The 24,544-nt window shown below is 36.6% G+C and overlaps 2 protein-coding genes across 2 annotated transcripts in view; both read right to left on the bottom strand.

Annotated features, from left to right (window-relative positions):
• Positions 1-908: 908 nt before the first annotated feature.
• Positions 909-2,108, bottom strand: LOC120769005 (putative nuclease HARBI1). The gene is made up of 4 exons (XM_040095844.1): positions 2,075-2,108; positions 1,576-2,020; positions 1,380-1,515; positions 909-1,322 (listed from the first exon to the last, which is right to left on the bottom strand). The coding sequence occupies exons 2-4, from the start codon at positions 1,579-1,581 to the stop codon at positions 955-957; spliced, it is 510 nt and encodes a 169-aa protein (XP_039951778.1). The 5' UTR covers positions 1,582-2,020; positions 2,075-2,108; the 3' UTR covers positions 909-954.
• A 16,659-nt stretch (positions 2,109-18,767) lies between these two features.
• LOC120769154 (phosphoribosylformylglycinamidine synthase) overlaps positions 18,768-24,544 on the bottom strand; it is a 46,468-nt gene continuing 40,691 nt past the window's right edge. Inside the window, exons 6-7 of the mRNA XM_040096036.1 lie at positions 20,767-22,570; positions 18,768-19,587 (exon numbers count right to left, since the gene is read on the bottom strand). Coding sequence (XP_039951970.1) covers positions 18,896-19,587; positions 20,767-22,570 — 2,496 coding nt within the window. The 3' untranslated portion in view covers positions 18,768-18,895. The remainder of the gene's footprint in view (positions 19,588-20,766; positions 22,571-24,544) is intronic.

Here is a 24,544-nt window from a genome sequence, read left to right as displayed (position 1 = left end):
AGCAATTGGATGCAATTTTGTTTGTACAGGTAGACCCACTTATTGACCTACAGATAGACAGAAATTTCTACACCTTATTGACTTCTTTATAATCAATAAAGTACCGAAAAACAATTTATGTACGTATTAAAGATAACTCAGACCTAAGTTCTGACCATTCACCATTGTTATTAAAGCTGTATGAAAAGACAATAATTTCGGCCGCCAAGCCAACGTTATGTAATAAACATACAAATTGGTATAAATTTAATGCCCCTATTGCGGTTTTCAACCCAACTGCATTTCAGTCGAAGTTTAAAAATTCGGTATTGCCAACTTCAACTCAATCCGTCAAAAAAAATTGCGGTTGAAGTATGATCGAACTTCAACTTTTTTTGGTATTGCGGTTTTCAACTCTGTACAAGTGGGGTTGACCAGTATATAAATAAACTTCAACTGCTTAATAGCAGTTGAAGTTCAACATTCGTGCAGTGAAATACAAAAAAATATTAAAGAAAAATGGAGGACGGGTAAAATAACTATTTTAATTAATGTTAAATTAATTTTAATTAATATTTTTTATAAATTTTTAGAAAAAATAAAGTTGCAACAAAAAAGCAATTCGAAAAATTGGTGGAGTTAATGGAGAAGTTTCCAGAAGTAGGAAGAGGAAAGCCACAATTTGGAAACAATAAATTCAAATTGAGGTGCAGCGCCTCAAAATTGCCAAATTAAAATCTTCGCAAAGATTTTAATTTTTTTTGGTTATTTAAGACACAAAGTAATATTTTTTTTATTTTATTTTTAATAATTCTGGAATGAAGTGATATTTTATATTTTTGTACCATAGTTTAAGTTTACCTTAAAAAATGAAGTGATATTGTTATTTAATGAATTTATTTAAATAAAATTTAAATATATGCCTGAATAAATAGCACATTAGAAATAATAAATGAAATTTAATATTTTAATTGTTTAGAGGGAAGTCGTAATATTATTGCGAATTATTCGAGCCGTATCCTCTTCTTCTCTTTCTATGTCCAAAATATCATTGGTCATTGTAGTATGTGAAGTAGATGGTATTTCTTCCGGAGATTCCACTTGAAAGTGTTGGCAAATATTGTGCAATGCGCAACAAGCATTCACAATTTGCCTAGCCTTTTCGGGAGTGTAATGTAAACCTCGTACAAGACATCGAAATCTACTCTTGAGTACACCAATTGTCCGCTCTACAATATTCCGGGCCTTTGAGTGTACTGTATTGTAGCGTGCTTGGGGTGAAGAAGCTTCCGCCAAGCGATAAGGCGTCATTAAAAATTTGTGCAGAGGATAGCCAGCGTCTCCTAAGAAATTATCTACTCTACTCTAATTATTTAGCAATAAATACGATAAAGTCTTACCCAAGATCCAAGTGTTATTCTGTATGTTGTTCTGTAAATGCACTTTCAAATCGCTAACATTGAAAACAAAAGAGTCATGATTTGCGCCTGCATGCCTAGCATCCACATATCGAATAGACATTTTATAATCACAAAGCTAAAAATTTTAAGAAATTATACCATTTTGTTTCTAATATAATTCTGATTTTATACATACATTCATCACGTTTAAACTGTAGTAGCCCTTTCTGTTAAGATAAAGATGTGGCACTTCTTTTCTTGGTGAAATTATGCGAACATGAGTTCCGTCGATGCAACCAACTTCTCCCGGAAAGCACTTTTTGAATAAAATGAAACTTTTGAAGCGTTTTGCTCCTCCTCAGTCATTTGAATTTTAATCCATTGGGCACAAATATGTACGTTGTTCAATTATATTTAGAACCTCTTTAATTACTAAAGATATCGTAGGTTGCGCCAACCCAATGTTAAAATCAGTTCCACTGCATTTTTGATAACCACCGTCAGCAAGGAAACGCAGAGTTGCGCATAATTTTAATATAGGAGGTATGGCCGTTCCTCGCACACGTTTGTGGAAATGTTCCTTCATCTCATTCAGTAAAAAACAAAATGCTTCTTTATTTAATCGAAAATAACTTATGAATCTGCAACAAATATTAAAAAAAAAGCAATTCAATTGTGAAAAAACTATGGCTTACTTTGCATTTGGAAGCTCCAATGGATTTGAGTGATCACGAATATATCCATTTTTTATTTATTGTTTATTATATATGTTTATTCACTTTTTCGCGAGAGTTAATTTATTTACTCGTTATGAATAAAATAAATATAATTTTAAGTCAGCCAATGAGATCGGTACTGACTGATCCTTTATTCGTTTAATAATTCACAGTATACACATGTACTTAAGTATTGAATATATTAAACTTAAACTGTACCTTTACAAGTGGTATACAGAACTTGTTACTCGGCAGTCGATAATGATAAAGTGACCTCGAGGCTATTGTTCCAGTTGCTTATATAGGCTATGCTTATCGCTGCTCATACTATTGAGATGCTAGTTGTTTACTAGTAAATAACTATTTGGATTGTTATTGTTTGTTGTACTGATAGTGCGCTTCTATTGTTCTAAGATAAAGTTGTTTTGATGATTTTTCTTTAATGTTTACTGAAAGATAAGGTTGTGGTTAAAGGTTAAAGTATTAACTCTCCCCTCTCTTGTGAAGAATAGATCTCCTGATCTATACTTGAGTCTTGAGTAGATGAGTCATTCCTACACGTTCTATGGTAGCGTTGTAGTTTCTTAGATATACAGTTGTTTGATAAATTATATATAGTTTGAATATTACAAATATACTTAATCCCAGGACTACAAGTACTCCTATAGTTATGAACATATTCTTGATTGGGTGTTCTTCAAATGGTATTAAAATTTGTTTAATTTTTTAATGTTGTCAAATTGATATTCGTTTTCTGATTTCAATATTTCAAGAATGTGAATTCTTTCGTTTCCATTAGCTATAATATAATCTTTAATTTCTTGTTCCTGGTTGTGGAATACTTCTGAGTCAATAATAATTGTTTCATTAAATTGTATTAAATTTGATCCTTCAGTTGATTTTCCGTTTAAAATATGTTTTCCTTGTAATACGACATTACCATGTCCTAAATCTATAATAGGTGCGTTATTTTCTTGGATAACATTACAATGGGCTTCGTAACCTTTGATCATTGGTATTGTACAATTGTCATTAGGTTCTTGTTTACAAATATATTTACTTAAATTACTTTTACATTTAGATGCTAATATTATTTTATCTCCACATTTACTTACGATTTTATTCATATCCAAAATGCCTTGACGATAGGATAATGGAGTAACTTTGTATGTTGTGCATTTCTTTTCAATGACTGGATATTTATAAATTACAATGAAAGTGTCGTCTAATCTACCTACATGCGTGTCTGCATAACCGGTATACTAATTTGTCCCTTTCCTAATATCCTTTCAATCTCGTCCGTATTTATTGCTGCTGAATAAAAATTTCCGTTGTTCGCGAAATTAATTGTCATAGTTAAGTCAAATAACTCCTTGTATAATTCCTGCAATACAACTTTTTGTTTAATTGTCTTAATATTAAATGTTTTCATCATTATTTCAAAGTTGGAATTAATTTGTCTTTGTTTGTTATTATTTTCAATTATGTCGTTGAGTATTGTTTTAATTTCAATCAGGTCGACGTGGTCTGGGACTCCTGTGATAAATTTCAAAATCGATCCTAAGAAATCAAGAGATCTTGAGCGTCTGGCTCGTCCATTATTCAGTAGTTGTTTTCTGAGGATTTCTATTCTGTTGAACAATGCTGTTTCTGTTGCGTCTTCACTAGGCATCTCCTTTATGTTCGGCGATTTTGTAGTATGGATTAAGTATTTTGTTTAAGTTCGTCATATGGAATAGGTACTCATGTTCTTGATACAAAAATGATGGGTCAGTCTCGGTTAACACGTACTTGCGATCTTGTAAGTCGGTTATTTCCTGAGCTAAGGATATTGCTAGGATTAATGTTAGCGTTATCATCATCATTGTTTCTGAGGTTGTCCTTGTGTACGATCTTCCCCTCCGTTGTTAAAATTGTGTCCTCACGATTCTCTTGTACGGTTTTCTTCAAATAGCGTGGATTTGTTTTATTTCGTTGGTTTTGTTTCACATAAACTGTTTGTCCTGTTTTATATTCCTTTTGTGTTCGTTTTTTATTGTGGTATGATAGCATATACTCCTGCTTATTTTCGATCAGTTCTTTTATTCCTTCAGTCTTGCTCCTTTCAAAAAATAATTCGATAGGTTTCCTTTTTGTGACGGAATGTATTGTCGTATTGTATTCCTTGATTGCGTTGAATAGTTCTTCAGTCGCAGTTGATTTATTTTGTTTAATGCGCATTCTAGTAATTTCCAGAATGGTTGTATGCAGCCGTTCAACTTGAGCGTTCGATGTTGAATGGTTTGCTGCGGTCATTGAATGTTCAATATATAGCCGTTGGAATAGAGCTTTTGCTGCTATGCTATTAAATATAGTCTCGTTATCAGTCATTAGTTTATTACAAAATGGGAATATTTGTATGAGTACTTCCTCTAATATTTTGTAGAATTCTCTTTTGTCGTTTAATTTTCTCAAATATGCGTATTTTGAGAATCTATCTATACATGAGAGATACATTGTTTTATCGATTTCAAATATGTCCATTTGTATTTGTGTGCCTATACCTTCAGGTATGGGTGTTTTTGCATAAACTTGTTTTGTCGGGTGGCGTTCGTATTTGTTCTCTTTACAAATGCTACAATTTCTAGTTAGTCGGATTACATCATTTTTTATATTTGGCCAATAGCAAGTTTCTAGTATCTCTAATGTATTATTTTTTGCGTTTCTATGTGCTCTTTCATGCGTATGTTTAATTATATTTTCTCTATCCTCTTCACTCGTAATGTCCTTTAATAGATTTTGACAAAAAACCTTTTTCTCTATATTAAATGAAGAGTTTATAATATCATGAATTTCATACCAGGTTTCTAGTGTAGTGTGAAATGCGGTCGTGATATTGGGTTTGATAATTTTCGTTAGTGTATCTATCAAGTCTTGTGATGTGATGTAATTAACATAAAATCTCTCGTGGTTTGCAAAAATTGTTGCTCTTTCTAATGCATTTTGTTCACATTTTTTATCACAATTTGTGTTTTAAATTGGTTCAGTGGAGCGCTGACATCTTTAATTCTGATTGACGAGGATGATTCCTGCGAGTGTATTGAGTCGTTCGTTGTTACGTTTACTTGACGGCTGAGTGCGTCGGCTACTACATTTAAATCTCCTTTAATATATGTAATTTTTGCTCCGTATTCTTCTATACAATTTTTCCATCGTTTTAGTTTTGAATTTGGGTTGTCCTCTGATATTGAAAAAATTAGGGATTGATGATCGGTGTAAATAGTAGTATTACTAGTGAGACCATACAGATAATTCCTAAGTTTCTTCAGTGCCCAAACGATTGCCAACATTTCTTTTTCGTTTGTTGAGTAATTCTGTTCAGTTCGCGTTAATGTACGTGAAATGAATGCTATAGGTTTCCTGCCTTGTGACAATACAGCTCCAATCGCATGATTGCTTGCGTCTGTAGTCAAATCAAATCCTTTTCCAAAATCTGGTTGGAATAATTCTATTTGTTCTTTTAGTTTATTTTTTAGTGTTTCAACTGCTTTAAGTGCTTCGTCATCTAATTTTACATGTACTGAGCTACTTTTATTTTTTGAAATATTACCATTCTCTCCTCGTAGGTAGAGTGTTAATGGTTTCGTTATGGATGCAAATCCTTTTATAAATTTTCTATAATATGAGGTCATTCCCAAGAAAGATCTTAAGTCTTTCAAATTTGTAGGGAGTTTTGTAACTATCTATAGCTTCTATTTTTCCTGGATCTACTGTAATTCTACCGTTTTTAATTATATGTCCTAAAAATTCTGTCTGTCTTTGAAAAAATTTTGACTTTTCATCCGAGATTTTCATATTGGCTGCGTGTAAAGTATTATATTGGTGATATCTTTCATATGTTGTTCAGGGTTAGCTGAATATATTAGGACATCATCTATATACACGTATGCGCATACTCCTATGAATGGTCTGAGGATGTCGTCAACGCATCTTTGAAAGATCGACGGTGCGTTTTTCAGTCCAAATGGTAGTCGTAGAAATTCATATTTAGCATTATTTATTGAAAATGCTGTTTTTTCCCTGTCTTCTTTTTTTATTTTAATTTGATGAAATCCTGATTCTAAATCTAGCGTCGTGAAGTATTGTGCTTCTCCTAGGTTTTGGAGCATCATGGTGATGTCCGGAATGGGATATCTATCAGCGAATGTTTGCGCATTTAACTTCTGGAAGTCAATAACCATGCGTCTTTTTGGGTTGCCTTGCTCGTCATTCCCTTTTTTAGAAACTGTCCATATGGGTGAATTGTACGGGCTTTTGCTTGGCTGTATTATTTCATTATCTAATAATTTTTTTATTTCAGTTTCTACAAATGCTCTATCCGCTTGGGGTATGGATACTGTCTGACCCAAATAGGATTATTGGTTTCTGTTCTGATTTCTGCCTCTACTGTAGTTACGTAGGGTAATGTTTTACTCTGGTCATTTCTTTTCATTAATTCAGTTATTTCTTTTTTATACATTTCTTCTCCTATCATATAATTTATTCTTGTTAATTTATTCTTTTTCACAATTAATACATTTCTTTCGGTATCTATCATTGCTTTCATTTGCTTTAAACCTCTAATTCCTATCAAGAAATCGAAATCTTGTAAGGTATCGAGTTCTAAAAATTCCATACTGAATCCTATTATATTCACTTTTAATTAATGATTTACCGTGTAAAGTAGCGGCTTGTTTTTTACCTTCTACTTCTATCCTTTTTGCGTGAGGGAATTTTGGATTAACATAATTTTCTTCTGCACCACTATCAATTAAAATATACACTGAGTTACCTTCTTCTGTGGTCCTTACAAGCGTTGGTAACCCATGCCTTAGAATAAAAAATATTCTTCCTGTTCGTATTCTGTATTTGATTGTTGATCGTGTGTAATTTGGTTGATCCGTTGATTCTTCGGTTGTATATTAGCATGACTTGTATTATCTCGTACTCGTTTGTATCCCAATGCACCTGCTACCTTCTTAAATGGATTTTGATAATTCTGTCGAGGCTGCGGATTTCGTGGTGGTTGTTGCTGATTCTTGTTGTAACCTTGTCTCGTTGGTCTACGGAATATGGTAGATGAATCGATATCCATTGGTTCAACTGGGGGTTGTTGTTGATAAGAATAATTATTCTGATGATGATTGCTGAAATTATGATTCTGATGATGGTTGTATCGTGGAATGTACTCGAGGTTCTGATGGCGTGAATCATGTTGCATTGTACGGGCGATACTGTAGGCATCTGCTAATGTTGTGCAGGCTCGTGCATAGATGGCATTCTTGATAGCTACACTTCTCAGTCCAGTGACGAATGTTCTGATTGCTTTAGCTTGGATTTCTTGTGTCAATACTTGGATTATTCGTTCTTCCTTGTGTGTCATCTCAATCTTGGGTAGCACTACATTAAATGCTTGGTTCAGATTGTCATAATATACATGCAGTGGTAGTTCTTTTTGTTGTATTTTCATCATATCTTCCTCCAGAACGTATATTGGTCGTTTGTCGGCATAGGAATCGTCTAGCCTATCGACGATGTCTTGGAAGTTCCTCTTTACGTTGTGGTTGATCAGGATCTGTGCTGCTTTGCCAGTAATTTTTCCTCTGATCATTATTAATGCTTGGGCATATATATTATGTCCTTCGAATTGTCGTATGTCTTCCATTAATGTGGTTGCTACTTTCCTCCAATTCCTGTATTCGTTGTAATCACCATTAAATTGTGTTAGTGTTTTAAACATATTCAGATCCACTTCTTCTGGTCTGGTGTAAGAACATATTTGTTCTGTTCGTTGTGGAATGGTTGCACTTCTTCCTAATTGTAGTTCGGATAACTGTCGTTGCAGATCGGCGACTACGTGGGTTAATGCAATTAAATTTGCTTGTTCTGTCATCTTGCTGGTTTATTTGTTGATTTATTTTACTAAAAATCGGTCTCCAGTTGTATTCTTGGAGCGCTGCTTGATATGGTATTCTTTCTATGAAAGCGTGTTGTTTGCTAAGGATGGTATATTGATCCTTTACTTTCAATTTGTTGTCGTATTAAGATTTTTATGTGAATCCCTTTTGATTGACGTTGTGTGGGATGATGCACTGGTAAACTTCTTGGATGGTTTAAATGAATCCTTTTTTTGTTTCCAGGGGCTAGGTTCTTCCCTTTCAGGCAGACTGACTAAGGATATTATTGATGATCCTTTTTTGGTTGCTGCCCCACGTTGGGCGCCAGTTAATTTATTTACTCGTTATGAATAAAATAAATATAATTTTAAGTCAGCCAATGAGATTGGTACTGACTGATCCTTTATTCGTTTAATAATTCACAGTATACACATGTACTTAAGTATTGAATATATTAAACTTAAACTGTACCTTTGCAAGTGGCATACAGAACTTGTTACTCGGCAGTCGATAATGATAAAGTGACCTCGAGGCTATTGTTCCAGTTGCTTATATAGGCTATGCTTATCGCTGCTCATACTATTGAGATGCTAGTTGTTTACTAGTAAATAACTATTTGGGTTGTTATTGTTTGTTGTACTGATAGTGCGCTTCTATTGTTCTAAGATAAAGTTGTTTTGATGATTTTTCTTTAATGTTTACTGAAAGATAAGGTTGTGGTTAAAGATTAAAGTATTAACTCGAGCGACAACTGAATTCAATTGTTTAATAGCGGGATTCTGTAACCAGTCTCTAGTCTCTATTTGAGACATTTTGAGGCAAAGTCTCAATTTGAGACTAGTTACTATTCACTAAACAGTCTCTAGCGTTAGTCTCAAAATATTGAGACCTGGTAGTTAGCAGGTCACAAAACTAAAAAGAACTCTTGTCTGCCATTTTGAATATACTGAATAGAGATCATCATAGATATTAATCGATTGTCGTTTCTTTTATATTTTGTAAGCAACTCAAACACGAAAAGGTTAAAAATAAATCAATTTTACATAAATTTCGTAAATATTATGAAACAAAGTCAACATATATTTTTATTTTCATTGATAATTATGTTTTTTGACTATGTTATAGAAAATTTAATATTTGTTATCGACATATTTATTTTCATTCAAGTGTAAAAACATCTCTGAATAATGAAATGTAATAGATTTTGTGACTGTCACTTACAGAATAGCAATATCATCTCAAGTCTCAAAAATTGTCTCTAACTTAAAATCTCAAATTTAGAGACTTGAGACTGTCTCAAGTTACAGAATCGCACGGTAAATATGTCGTTTACAAAATTTTAGCTGTTCCACTATCTGTCAAATTTCCCTTTCTTAGGTTGGCAACGCCAATCATACTTCGACTGAACTTAGTTGAAGTTCGCAATACCGAAAAAGAGTTTGGTTGATCTGAAGTTGAGTTGCCTTAACTTCAATTCGACCAAGTCGGGTTGAAAACCGCAATAGGGGCATAAAAGTATACTGAATAAAGTCGACCCAAAGCTTAAGTACATATCGACAGGGGCTGACTTGGACTGTGTTTACAATTTACCAAAATATTGCATAAAAAAAATGTTAACCATTATAAACAGTGCATTATGCCTAACATACTTTCCATCGCTTTGGAAAGTATCTGAAGTCGGGTAAAGCAGCTCACGATGTTACATCATATAGACCAATATCGCTGCTGCCAGCTTTATCTAAAATTTAAGAACGTAATCATAACTAGGCTCAAACCAATAATCGATCGTAAACACCTCATACCAACTCATCAATTTGGCTACCATTCAACCAGATGCACCGAATTGTTAATTTAGTTGAAAATATAATGGGTAAAAAGAACGTTTTTTGACAAAGTTTGGCACTTGGATCTGCTGCTCAAATTGAAATACATGCTACCCAAACAATATCGCGAAATAATTGCTTCCTACTTAAACGATAGACATTTCCCCATTAAACAAGAGAATACATACTCAAACTTGCAACCGATAGAAGCGTGTGTTCTCCAGGGAAGCGTGTTGCGGCCAATGCTTTATTCGCTTTTCATCAGTGGTCTCCCATGACACACCGTGACCTTACGCAATGGCCATGAATTTTTCACAGTCGTTAAGCGGCCTCACGAAAATAATGCGTCTAATGCCACCAGCAACTACAAACAATCGATAAAATGAAACAGATCCAGAGTTTAAAATCAGAAAGAAAGTCAGAAGAAATCGCCAAATACTTACATAGGGATTATACCGACAGTTATTGCAAGAAGAAATAAGTGTATTGTATGTATATGGGAGTTGGCGTAGTATCGATCCGATTTTATCTATTAACTATTATCATGCCAGATACCAAAAAACTGTTCCCTTGGTGTCATTAAGGTACTTCACATACAGGTACAATCACGAATAATATAGAGTAAAGTTAGCCGGATTAGTTATATGGGGGCTAGGTCAAGCTTTCGCTCAATTTTATTTATTTTAGACGCAAAGATACATTGTTATGAGTAAAACACGTTCTATAATTTTTATTTAAATAACTCAAATATTGGTTGTTGTCTTAACGGTTATCTAGTCCCCGTTAGGATGGTAAGGATTATCTAAGTTGTCGTCGACGGTCTAACGCGAGTCCCAAGAAACGTGCTGTTTCGACGGGGTCAGAAAGGGAAAAGGGTGTCAGATGAGTGGGGTTGGCGGGGCATGCAAAGAGGTGGCCAGTGTCATTCGGAGACTCATTGCACGCAGGACATACATATGTTGGATATGTCGGGGTCTATTCTGGGCAAGTAGGAGTTTAACCTGCTACAATATTCAGAACGAATCTACGTAAGGGTCACTCTCGTTTCTCGCAGCAACTTGAGCTCTTCGTCTGCAATGGGTTGTGATTTGACTCTAAGAACGTCATTCATTGGAAGGGAGTCGGTGAAGGAGTGAATAGCTCCACAGTGAATGATGGTCAGTACCTGTCGGAAGTTAGTTGCGTCCGAAATCCGGTTGGCGCATTTCTGCGAAAATATTTCAGCAGGAACAGCTTGGGAGCATAACGGTCTCACTATGTTCGATGGGAGACATCAAGAGGTATCCTGTCATGATCCGGAGTGCAGTGTTATGGCAGATCTGTAGCTTCTTCATCCGTCCGGCCGATTACCTGGTAAGTTACCAATACATTTCTTTATCTTTTCCACATTTGCAGCCGGCTAGCAACTTGAGGATTTTGTTGAGGCTCTATACCTTGGCGATAATCGCGATCGCATGAAAAGTGAAGCAGCATAGGCTATCAAATGTTACACCTCAAATCTTATGGTTATTGACAGTCGGAATCTTGACGCCATCGACTGCAATATTAAGCTCAAGTCTATACTCCTTCGTCCAGTTCATGAATATGGTCGCTGTGGATTTGGTGGGGAAAGTGTTAGGTTTTGTGCAGAGAAGAAGCAAGAAAGGTCGGAGAGATAGCTGTTTATCTTATGGTTATGGAAACTCCCTTTGGTGGCTGTGGAATTTCGAGATGTAGAAGTTAAACAGTAGCGGAGAGCGGAACCTCCTGTTTAATTTTTCTCAGATTAGATTTTTCTCCTCGAAACAGTACGGATTATTGACTACCGCTCAGGTAGTTCATGGTCCACTTCTTCAGTCCTGGAGGGAGCGTAGTTTGTTCGACGTCCTGCAGTAGCGTTGTGTGATTGACTGTGTCAAAAGCAGGTCCAACGCTACGAGGATCGTTCCTCCCAGGATGGTTTCTGCTTCAGGCCATGAACTATCTGAGCGTTTATGACGCTAAATGCTACGCACTTTTCGGAATCCATGCTGGTGGTTAGCCACCACATATCGGATATTTGAAGAGTGGTCAACGACATGTTGAGGACCTTGGTGAGGTAGCTTAACCTTATCATCGGTGAAAGTAAGTGGCCGTCGGGTAACACATCGCTTGGTTTTGTCTAGCGCTCATTAGCTAAAACGGTGTTTCGGCTGGGAAATTTGGGCGAAGTTCCGCTATTCTTCCTGCTGGAAGGAAGTGACCGGTAGCTGCTGCGATCACCTTGCGGAATCGACATTCGCCAACGGATACGTCCGTAAAAATGGGGAGAGCGTTGACGGTGTTCTCAGTGAATTCTGTGAAGTCGACAAAGTTAGCTTTGTTTAAGTTAACTAAGGTACGGTTGGGGTAAATTTTAGAATAGCATCCCCCGATTTCGGCGTTAAAATCGGTATGTATGGGTAGAGCAGGTCCTTCAGATTAAGAAAATATATATGTATATATACATAGTTGCCGCTGATTTATGGTTTTTGAGATATTTGCATTTAAAGTTCAAAAATTCAACTATTTAAAATGTGTGTTTCTCCCATTTATAATGAATTTTATAGTTATATTTTTAACTTTTGTATCCACTAACACATCACTAATTGATTTCTAACCATTTATTTTATATTATATAGTGCAAAAACAACTTTAATTCCATATCGATGTCTTCATGAATTAGACACTATTACTCGGTGTTGTGCAATATGAAGGCTAGGTCACCACCATTATCTCGTTCGCGATCTTTACGTAAAACGTTGAAACCGGCACAACTCAGAAGATCTGATCGGCTGTTCAGTTTGGTTCCTTGGACCGCAGCTATCCATGCGCGTGCCAGGTTCATGAGTGCAACTATCTCCTTGATCTTACTCTTGAGTCCGTTGCATTTGAACTGTAGTAATCGGGTTTGTCGCGGGTGATCCTGGGGGTAAGGGAGTCGCGTGTAGATGGTGTTTGTTGCAGCTGCAGAACCCGCAAGGGCGGTTGTCGCACTGTGGTATTGTTTGGCGACGCCACTGTCGAGTGTTGCGAGGGCAGACTACTGCAGCATGGGACTCACTCCACTCACGAGTGGTGCGCAGGCCAGAACACGCCATGACAAGGATTGGAGCGGGACGAAGGTTGGGGGGTGGGGTGAGTGTTGTAGAAGTCAGAGTGGGAGCTATGTTGCCTGTTTGAGCTCCTGGGGACCGTGGAGGTTCTCTGTTGGCCACTCGGGGTGGGTGACGACGCAGTGCGCGAACTGTGTGCAGATTGCACAGCCGTAGATGCTAGTGTTGCAGTCGTAACTCGTGGTCTACTCTCGATGTGTCTTAAGGCCTGGGCAGGTCATACTCACCGATCCAAACGGGGTTAGGTCACCGAAAAAACAGACCCTGGCCGGATAAAATCCGGGTCAATTCCGGTGCGTAGAACCGGCTAACTTGAGAATTGACTCAAATATTGGTCGATATACAAAGGTGGTCAAGAGTATTTACACAACGAACTTTTTTTGCACATTCCACAGAAATCGTGTACTCTTGTTGCCCTTGTTGTTGCTGTGTGTGGGTGTGTTGATAATATGATGTTTAACCTTGATTTATGCGCTAGCGCCTGAAGTCAATTTGGTAAAAAATAACGGGAGATATGACTGAAAACAGAGCAAGTGAGCTGAAGATTAACGGTAGTGCGTCAAAAACATTTACACATTGCGAATTATCATTTATTTTTGAGTTTGGTTTGAGTCAGAGCTGTGGTTCATATCTATTGTGTTCGTAATAAACTCAAAGTGCTACAAAATTTAAGGAAAAAAATAAAATGCCGAAAGCAAAGGAATTGAAACTCGTTCGGAGATTGTTACAAGGTTTAAAGGTGGCGTTTCAGCTTCGGAGTTAGTAAATTGCTACAAAATTTAAAGGAAAACTGTTTACAATTTAGTTAAAAAAAAGGAGAATAATAATTGCTTGGAAAATTTAAAAAGGACAGGGAGCAAACCGGTGATGACTCAAAGAGTATTTCGAAAATTAATAGGGAAAGTTTTACAAAATCCTACAATAAGTCCCGTTAGGATTGCAGAAGCATCAAAACAACTTATTGGAAAAAGTCCTTGATGCTACACTTCGCCGGAGATTAAAAGAAATTAATATAAACACTTACGCTGTACGAAAAGTGGTCGACATTTCTGAAATTAATTATACAAGACGCCTGTCATTTGCTTTAGAGTACATCCAAAAGCCTACACAGTTTAGGTACAGGGATCATTTAGTAAACAATATATGCATTTACCACTTGAGAAGAAGGATGCAGTTCGGCCGCTAAACAGATTCGGAGGAGGAACAGTGATGTTTTGGGGATGTTTATCTTACTACGTTTTTGGAGATTTGGTACTAATTGAGGGCACAATTTAAATCAGTCTGGGCAATCGGGCTTTTTCCAACTGTCGACTGGATTTTATAGCACGACAACGCTTCATGTCACAAAGGATGAATACCTACGAAACTTTTAAATGAAACAAAGCAAGTTGTGCTTCCAAGGCCCCCGCTGAGTCCCGACCTAAACATTATTGATATTGTTTCGGCATTCATCAAACGTCAGAGGACAATTGATAAGGACCGAAAACGTAATGTAACAATAAGCTAAATAAAATTTAAAAAATATTGATAATAAATACAAGAAACTGTAGTTTAAATTGACCTTCAACTTCTTATCCCATACATTGACCGGTATTTTCGGTCAAAAGTCAACTTTAGGTACTGGGGTTCACATATTTAGGGCTTGCACGGTTTAGATTGGATTTGTGCAATTTTTGGCATAAGATGGCATAATTTAAAGAGATTATAAGTACAAAATTTGATTGTGCTTGTTAAAAGTAGGCGTGGTTGTTTTTTCGATTTCACCTATTTTCGCACTGTGAGAATGGCACGTACTTAATTTAGTCGAAATCGGTAGGTCGGCTCCTGAGATAATGGAGTTCACCTAAAAGTAAGCTTTGCCATGCCCCTCGTTCAATTTATCCCTCTTATGCCATCCCGGAGGTAAAATTTTTCTCTGGCGTATTTAGTTATTGATTTATTGTGCTTTTAGTAGTTTTTAACAGTACCGTTGTATGTGGAGTAAGCGAGATTATCTTCCGATTTCATCCATTTTCACACTGTCAGTAAGACTTCTTATAATATTTGTCCTGCGATCCCCTGTGTTAAATTGGAGTTTGATATCATAATTTAGAGCTTAGTTATGGCATTTTTAAGTTTTTCGGTTAATGACGTATAATGGGCGTGGCAGTGGTCTGATTACGCCCATCCACGAACTTGTATTTTTTTTGTACTTAGAATCCCGCATACCAAGTTTCATCAAGATATCTCAATTTTTACGCAAGTTACAGCTTGTACGGACGGACGGACATACAGACAGTCACTTGGATTGCAACTTTTCACGTCATCCTGATCATTTATATATATAAAACCCTATATCTATTCCGCTTAGTTTTAGGTGATACGTACAACCGTTAGGTTAACAAAAAACTTGGATTGCAACTTTTCTCGTCATCCTGATCATTTATATATATAAAACCCTATATCCATCCCGCTTAGTTTTAGGTGATACGTACAACCGTTAGGTTAACAAAACTATTATTATATATTATTTGCGAAAATTTGAAAAAGTTTTACTGATTGGAATGAAAAAATACCGGACAACCTCCATCATAAATGGTTTTTATGGTGGACAGAATTCAAACGTATAATAGAACTGCACGTAAACCGATGGTATTCGCCTGTGCTGCATAGACACTCAACCGTACAGGTACATATTGTGGTAGGCGCGAGCTGAAGCTGATATCAGCGCCGAGGTTCATTTTTTGTATCAGAATTGGCGTTTTTGCAGGACGTCTTCTGAACAAACCGGTTTCTCGCACCCTTCTTCGTACTGTTTCCACACTTATTTTCACTTCATAATCTGTTTCCAACTATGCCCGTATAGAAACAGCACCTTTGAACCGATCCTTAACACTTATTATTTTTATTATCAATCCTTCGTACGTTTGGGACCAGATCCTTTTTTTCGCCTCAGGTTCTTTAAAGTATCCTTATTTGCAAGAAACGCACCACAGTTGAATGTGAACATCCCACCTTTTAGCAATGGTCCTCTAAGAAAAACCTTCCTTCACCAACGCATCAATAGTACCTTTTTTATCACGTCTCAAAGGCTTGTAATTTGCACCCATTTTCTTTTTTTTTATAAACACAACTCAATTGTAATAAAATATGTATCTCTCGCGAATGACTTACGTTTTCTGTCAACACAAAATATCCCCTTTATTGCTTTACAAATTAACCGGTGAATTCCCCACATTTCGAAGATGAATGATAGTGTTGCCACTGATGCGCTTTTTATGACCGCCAGTGTCTGGAGAGCCTCCTCCATCCGTGTTCTATTCTGGCATTGAGTCCAACCTGGGCCCGGAGGAATTTTTCTGCTATGACAGCGCCAAAAGGCTCCATCCAAAATCCACCTCGGTTAGATATAATACATGCAATGAATGGAGTCATCTTAACACCTGATCAGGCTATAAGACTCACGCGGAGTGGACCACGAGTTGTATGGTCCTATGCTCCCAACACACTATGGCAACCTTAGCCTCTACGGCTGCGCAATCTGCACCTAGTTCGCGCACTTCGGCCCCACTCCATCAGAGTGGGCAACAGAGGACGTCCACGGTCCATAGGAGCTTAAATAGGCAGCATGACTAATATTCTGATGAGTCTCCCCCTCCAAATCTCATCCCGCTCCAAATCTCGTGCGAGAACCACTCAGCAGCTCCTGGTTCCTCGCACAGTCTATTCCGTGTGTAAGACCGTCGTACGCCGTAACGTTACATCAGTCAATTGCAGTTCTTGCACTGGCTGGTGTCACTTTCCGACGTGTTCCAGACTGCGCACCACACGTGAGTGTAGTGTGCCGTATGTTGTCCGATGCTGCAAGATCTGGTTATAATTATCACAATCGAGAATACCGAGTTTATTTCTGTAGATAACCGCACCTTCGTTAACTTTAACAAATTTAACTGGGTCGACTTCACAAAATTTACCGAGAGTACTTTTACCGCTTTATCCATTCCTACGGACGTAATCGTTGGCGTGCGTTAATTTCGTAAGGTGATGGCATTAGCTACCGCTAGCTTCAACCCGGCTGGAAGAATCGTGGAACTCCGTTCTAATTTTCAAGCCGAAGCAGCTGTTTTAACTAATGAACGTGACACCTTACGCCATGCAGACTCCTGTGATCCCCGAATAAATGATCTCAATTTGGAGATTCGTCAAATGGTAAACCAACACATACGGACAAAATGGAAAGAGTACTTGAAGTCCTGTAACCTCTCCACCGGTGTGACTAAGCTTTGATCTACTGTCAAGACTTGGTCTAATCCGAAGAGACATGATGACCGAGTTGAAATTCAATTCAATGGCCTTGCCTCTTCGGAAGAAGTGCGCGAGCTATTTTATCCGGCAATTTACACTGTACTCTTCAGTAGACAAAGCCAAACGATGTGTTACCCGACGGCTGCGCAAAATGTCCAAAAACTGCGCACCACTTACTTTCACCGATGAGGAGGTTGAGAGTGTCATCAACAAGGCAAAATCGTCAAATCTATTGACCCTGATGCTCAACTATCTAGGTGTCGCTGACCACTCTTCAAATAACCGATGTGTGGAAAATCGAAAAAGTACACAGTACCACCACAGCACTTAGCGTCATAAGCGCCCAGATAGCCCACGTAGCGTTCGACTTGTCAAAAACTTTTGACACAGTCAATCACACAACGCAACTTGAGGATATCGAAAAATCTACGCTCTCTCCAGAACTGAAGAGATGGACTTTGAACTACCTGAGCGGTCGCCAATCATCCGAACTATTTCAAGGTAAAAATTCAATGCTGTGAAGAATTAAACAAGGGGTTCCGCAAGGTGGTGTCCTCTCCCCGTTATTATTTAACTTCTACATCTCGAAACTCCCGTAACCACCAGAGGGAATTTCTATCACCTCGAACGCTGATGAATGCTCAATAATGATGTCGGGTAATGGAATCGACGACATGTGCTCAAATGTAAACGGCTATCTCTCCGACCTTTCTCGCTTCCTCGCTGCACGGAACTTAACACTCTCTCCCACTAAATCAGAAAGTCAGAAGCCTCTCTAGACGAATCCGAGGCAGAGACACAAAACACAAGGAAATCAACAATTGAATGCAAGATAGCGAAACATATACATATGATGAAATTATCACAAAACAAAACTAAGGACTTACTACACAGGTTCATGAAAACTATACATAGATTTGCAGCAATCACATGTGTTAAAAATAGGTAAGCGCTATAATAGCACTTGTCGTAGCTGCAAACTCGAAGGGATCAAGAAAACGTTCTATACTTCCTCTGTGAGTGCCCAGCGCTATCAGAAACTTTTAGAATTCATCAGTTACCAAACCTTGTCGGTATATCTAAAAAAGTATAATGGAGATAAGTAGTTTCTTTGAGGACAATAAACGTTTTGAACACAGCTTGATATCAAGATATGAAATCTTACGATTAGCGCTTCTAGCGCTAATTGAGCCCGAATAGGCAGTACTCATACTAATACGTGGATATTGGAGGTACAAGAAAATTGTCCTTTCAAAATTTTATGAATTTTTCAAGTAATATTTGCTCTTGTAGTGCAGCATTTTTAAAGAATTTACATTATCCATTGATGTATTAATATGATTAAAGTAAAATTTAATGCGTAATTTTTCAGGTTCTTTTAAATTGCTAATGTTAATAAATTCATTTTAAGCCAAATTATTTCAATAATCCAAGATTTTAGATGATTTATGTTCCTTTTTGTTTATCCGTCAACCCGTCCGTGTATGCGATAACTTGAGTAAAAATTTGGATATCTTTATGAAACTTCGTACACATGTTCAATTTCATAGCCAGGATTATGTTTAAGGGCTTCATCGGAATTGGAATAAAAATCGCTTTTATTTGTAATACAAGTATAATATAGATATTAAAAAAAACCAAATTGGAACGAATATAAACCATTGGTTATTTAGTGCACCATTCATAGGCTGAGTTAAACATGATTTGCCATGGGCTTTCTAAGGAATTAATTTTAAAGTCAGCTGGAACATAAGGCCATTGAAACATGGCGGTACATCGTTCGGGATGTGGCATGAGGGCTAAATGACGCCCGTCCTCTGAACATAGGCCTGCAATTCCATCAACACTTCCATTGGGATTCATTGGATATGCTTCAGTAGCGTTCCCTTTGTCATCCGCATATTTTATGGCAACACATCGATTTGATTTTAATGAATTCAAAATTTCTGTAGTACGGAACGAAAATCTGCCTTCACCATGTGATATCCAACAACCCAAAATGGAACCTTTTAATTTATTCAACATTATTGAATTACTATCTTCAACCCGTATTGTTGTCCACCGACATTCAAAGCGTTCCGATTTATTGTGAAGAACCGCAACTTCCGGCACGTCAATTACGTGTCCATTAAGCATGCTAACATTGCCAACCCACCCGATTAAGGCCATGAGTTGACAGCCATTACACACTCCCAACGAAAAGACATCCTGGCGTCGTTTGAATGCTTCAAACTGCGGAGAAAGTAAGTCGCTAAACATAATATTGGCGGCCCAACCTTTGGCAGAACCCAAAGTATCGGCATAACTAAAGCCTCCAGGGAATATGATGCCACGGTATCGATCCAAATAAGTTCTTCCTGCAAAGACAGAGATGATATATAAAAAAGTAGAATAACGGAGGTTTGTTAACTGCTGTTTTCCTCAATAGAAATTGAGCGTATTTTGCTGAACTTAAACTAACGGACTAGAATATGATTCTATTGTAAACTTAAAGACATTGTGTTGTGTCACTTCAGTTTCATTACTCTCATATCCATAACATTCGTGCTCAACGTTCACAGAATTCAATTCGTCATAGAACCAACATCGTCATACTTACAGTGGGACGATTTGAAAAAAAAATCATTAATTATGTTACTTTTTTATTTTTGCGATTTTTTTTTTAAACTATTATCTTACAAGTATACATAAAAATGAAACGCCACGTGCGAACTACAGCACGGAAAGGCGGGAAAATTTGCACAAGTATTCGTTTATTCTTGCAGAAGGTTCTAACGGAGGTCTTTTTTGCAAAATCACCGTCGATTTTGCAATCTTTATACATAAATATATATACATATGTAAATATAACACTAGTTAAAATTGTTTGACAGATGTCGCTTGAAGTCTGCCGCCTCCTTTTTTTAACAAAAACAAATTTGAATATTTTTAGATGGCAGAAAATAAACAACACACAGTTTGCTAACCATTTTTCCAATATTTTTAATTTTTTCGCATACTTTTTTCGAGTAACAATCAAGTATTGCTTTTAATTGCACTTTATTATCTTTTAACGTATTTAATAATAAACGAGTTTTTTCGTTAAATTCATATTGATTTTCCAAAAATACCAAAATTGCCATTCATAATTTCCTGTTATCCAATTTTATTTCACTTTTTTTAATGAATAAATAAATATCAAAATCAGCTGTCTAAATGCATAACTCTGTTGTCTGTCACCCTTAAATTTCAATGCGCATTAGAGTGTCCTAATGCGCATTAATTTTGCTCGTCTGTCAGGGCTAGCCGATGCTTAGTATAGTCATAAAAATTTAGGATATAAGTTTACACAACTATTTTTTATATAGAATATATGTTTGAAAATTTGAACATAATCAAATGCAAGTAAAGAAATTTAGTGTTTTCAACCCACAAGAATTACACAAATTTATCATGTAATGAAATAAATATCTCCATTTCTTTTTCCAATAAAAAAAAAGAAATTATTATAGTAAAATCGAATTTAATAGTCTCAAAATGTATTAGAACACACTTACCGCACAACAGATCGGACATGGTAACGTCATGAACTTCAAAATTGGCTTTGATTAGGGATGCCATAATTTCTCTATCGCTATTGATGCCCTCCTCGCGAATAACGGCAACGCTTACAACTTTTGTGGCCCGAAGTGCACTTATTTCAGCATTTAAGTCGAGACTACAATAATATTTAGGAGCAGAGCGATAATTCAAAGAATTATATTCTTCCAAAGCGCAATCTGGATTGGATTGCAGTTTTTCTATTTCAAAACTTGTTCTTTCCCATTGTTTAAAAAGAGTTTTAACATCGTTATGAAGAATGGTTTCGGAATGATTTTTTATAATTAAGGTCGAATTGAGACCAAGACCACTTGTTAAACCTAAATAATAGTTTGGAACCCCATTATTCGTGTAGATATTTTGAACTTCCGACAGTAATTTCATTGGCACCTCAATAACCCAACCACATTCTTCAGCATACAAAACAGCCACTTCTGGTTTACCAATTAATTTTGCTGCTTTATCAATATGAGCAGTATTTAATATCTTCATTACATTGGTTAAGTCAATTTGAAATCCACATAATCCTCCGAATGCCATTTCCAATAGACATGTAATGAGCCCACCATCACTAATATCGTGCCCAGCTAAAAGTTTTCCCTGCTGTATTAAATTTTGTGTAGTGGTGAAAGCTTTAACAAGAATGTCACTTTGCAAAACTGTCGGGCACTCGTCGCCTTGCTGTGAAAACGCAAGGGCTAATGCGGATCCACCCAATCGAAACTTCCCTTCGATGTTTATCCATACAAGGGCTGTTTGCTCTCCTAAAGAAGGGCCCTTAAGATCTGGAGTTATCTTCACGGTAATGTCTGGACACGGTACGTAAGTAGAAATTACAAGTGTGCCTGGAGATTTTACAGTTTCGTCGTTAACTTTTGCAGCCATAGATAGTGAATCCTTTCCGCCATCAACTGCAATATGCAGTTCCTTCATCATCTGACACATTTCTTTGCAAGCGTCATATAAACGGGCACCTTCTCCAGGTAATTTCGCAGGCCACATCCAGTTTCCAGAGCACTTAACATCTGCTAATTCCGTGATTTTTACAAAAACTAAATTGGATATTGCTTCGGCTACGCACATACGTGCCATTGCAGAAGAGCTAAGGATACCTTTTATAGGTTGAGTACCGATGGACGTAGCTATGCCTTTTTTTCCAAAATAAGAAATTGCAGTTAAGCCGTAGTCGGCTAAAGGAGTGTGTAACGGCCCTACACACTGCTGCTGCGCGACTAGACCGGTAACGCATCGATCAACCTTATTGGTAAGGAATCTTTTACTTCCTACAGATAATTGACTTAGCACGGTTTTCAAGCATTCGGAATTATTGAAATCTGAGTTTAGTGATAATGGTTTTAGTTTTTCTGAAATACGGTCCAATTTGTATTCCCTTTGCGGCATATCGCCAAGTACATGTTTCAGTTCAAGATCAAAGGGTATAGCACCCAATAAATTTAAATTCTCCTCCAACTCCAAAGCGCGTTCAAAATCAGCCTGACTTTCAACTAATGTCACTTTTCCATTTCCGGTAACAACACCAACAAAACTGATTGGGCAACGCTCCCGTGAACAAATATCTTCCAAGATCTTACGATGTTCAGGCTTGCAAATTAGTGCATTGTTTTCTTGATATTCTGCACCCCACAACTCTAGAGCATTTATGGTGGGATCACCCAATTGAAATTCTTTCGAAAATATTACTGCTCCCGCGAAACCAGGCTCTACTAGCTCCTTTAAAACATTGCCATTACCGCCAGCACCCTATAAAAAAACATTATGTTATAATTCTTGTTAATTCGGACATAATAGGTTGTCAAAAAACTCTTGCGGTATTTTCGCTAGTTGGCGCTGAAAGCGCGTAGTTCTAGTTTTGTTCGTCGCATCTGGTCATGCTATACCTTTTTGGAAAGCTCATTTCACGCACTAACACGTGTTTTATTGATTGTCGTTTCTTTTAAGTCGTTCGTGAGTTATAGCGTCGCAAACATGGAGCAAATTAAAGAGAAAATACGGCATATTTTACAGTACTACTACGATAAAGGCAAAAATGCATCTCAAGCCGCCAATAAAATTTGTGCAGTTTATGGACCCGATACAGTTTCCATTTCCACCGCACAACGATGGTTTCAACGTTTTCGTTCTGGTGTAGAGGTGGTCGAAGATGCGCCACGCTCCGGAAGGCCTGTCGTCGAAAATTGCGATAAAATCGCTGAATTGGTCGAAAGAGACCGGCATAGTAGCAGCCGTAGCATCGGTCAAGAGCTGGGCATGGGTCATCAAAAATTCATTTCAATTTCAATAAAAAAAGAATTCAATAAAAATCTCGCAAGACTTTTTTGACAAACCATTATAATTATAACTGACGCAATATAATTAAACCCTTGCATTGCAATTACTTATTTTATATGTGTGTATATGTGGAGAAGTATTTTCAAATTGTTACTATAAATGTAAAATCATGTGGTGTGAGAATAGGAGAATTCGTATCAGGCAAATTTGTGAATTGATTTTGTAACACCTTTACTTTATTTATACTTTTAAATATCGGATGGAATATAAATATAAGATTCGGTTTATAATAGTTCTTTTTCTATTAAATTCTTTCCATGATTGAAATTGTGCTTAAGTTTCAAATGAATATTTACAATACATATGTATTGAGGATAGAAAAAAACCACAAAATTTATTCATTTTATAACAAATAAACGTGTCGTAATTTAATAGAACTAGGTGTATGTAAACTTTATTGGTCCACTGTATATTACATATGTATATATGAATACTTATTAGTAAAAAGTTATTAGTAAAAATAAAAAAAAGTTCCTATCCTACTACTTATTTAGATTTATTAAGAAATATGTATTTAAATTCAATATAAAGTAAAATATTATTTAAAAATATATATTCAAAATAAATAATAATAAAATAAAAGACAAATATAAATTAAAATTAAAATATTATGTTGAAAATCACCACACAAAAAATGAACTTCTAGTCCTTACAACAAAATTCAAACTAAATATCTCTGCGATTCACCACCTTCGGGGGGACCCTCCAGAGATCAAACATAATATTAAACACTTTTTGACTTAAAACGTCTCTGCGATTCACCACCTTCAGGGGGACCCTCCAGAGATCGGATATAATTCGAAATCAAAACAAGTAAGGAAGGGCTAAGTTCGGGGTCACCGAACATTTTACACTCTCGCATGATAAAGTGATAATCGAGATTTCATTATCCGTCATTTCCAAATTTTTCAAATACCGTATTTGTGTAAAGTTTTATTCCGCTATCATCATTGGTTCCTAATGTATATATTATACAGAGAAGGCATCAGATGGAATTCAAAATAGCGTTATATTGGAAGAAGGCGTGGTTGTGAACCGATTTCACCCATATTTCGTACATGTCATCAGGGTGTTAAGAAAATATTATATACCGAATTTCATTGAAATCGGTATAGTAGTTCCTGAGACATGGTTTTTGGTCCATAAGTGGGCGACGCCACGCCCATTTTCAAATTAAAAAAAAAGCCTGGATGCAGCTTCCTTCTGCCATTTCTTCCGTAAAAATTAGTGTTTCTGACGTTTTTTGTTAGTCGGTTAACGGACTTTTAGTGATTTTCAACATAACCTTTGTATGGGAGGTGGGCGTGGTTATTATCCGATTTCTTCAATTTTTGAACTGTATAAGGAAATGCCTGAAGAAAACGACTCTATAGAGTTTGGTTTACA

The sequence above is a fragment of the Bactrocera tryoni genome, chromosome 2 (assembly GCF_016617805.1).
Source record: "Bactrocera tryoni isolate S06 chromosome 2, CSIRO_BtryS06_freeze2, whole genome shotgun sequence".
Classification (NCBI taxonomy): Eukaryota; Metazoa; Arthropoda; class Insecta; order Diptera; family Tephritidae; genus Bactrocera; species Bactrocera tryoni.
Note: the sequence above shows the minus strand (reverse complement) of the source record. Positions and strands in the feature narration are given on the sequence as shown.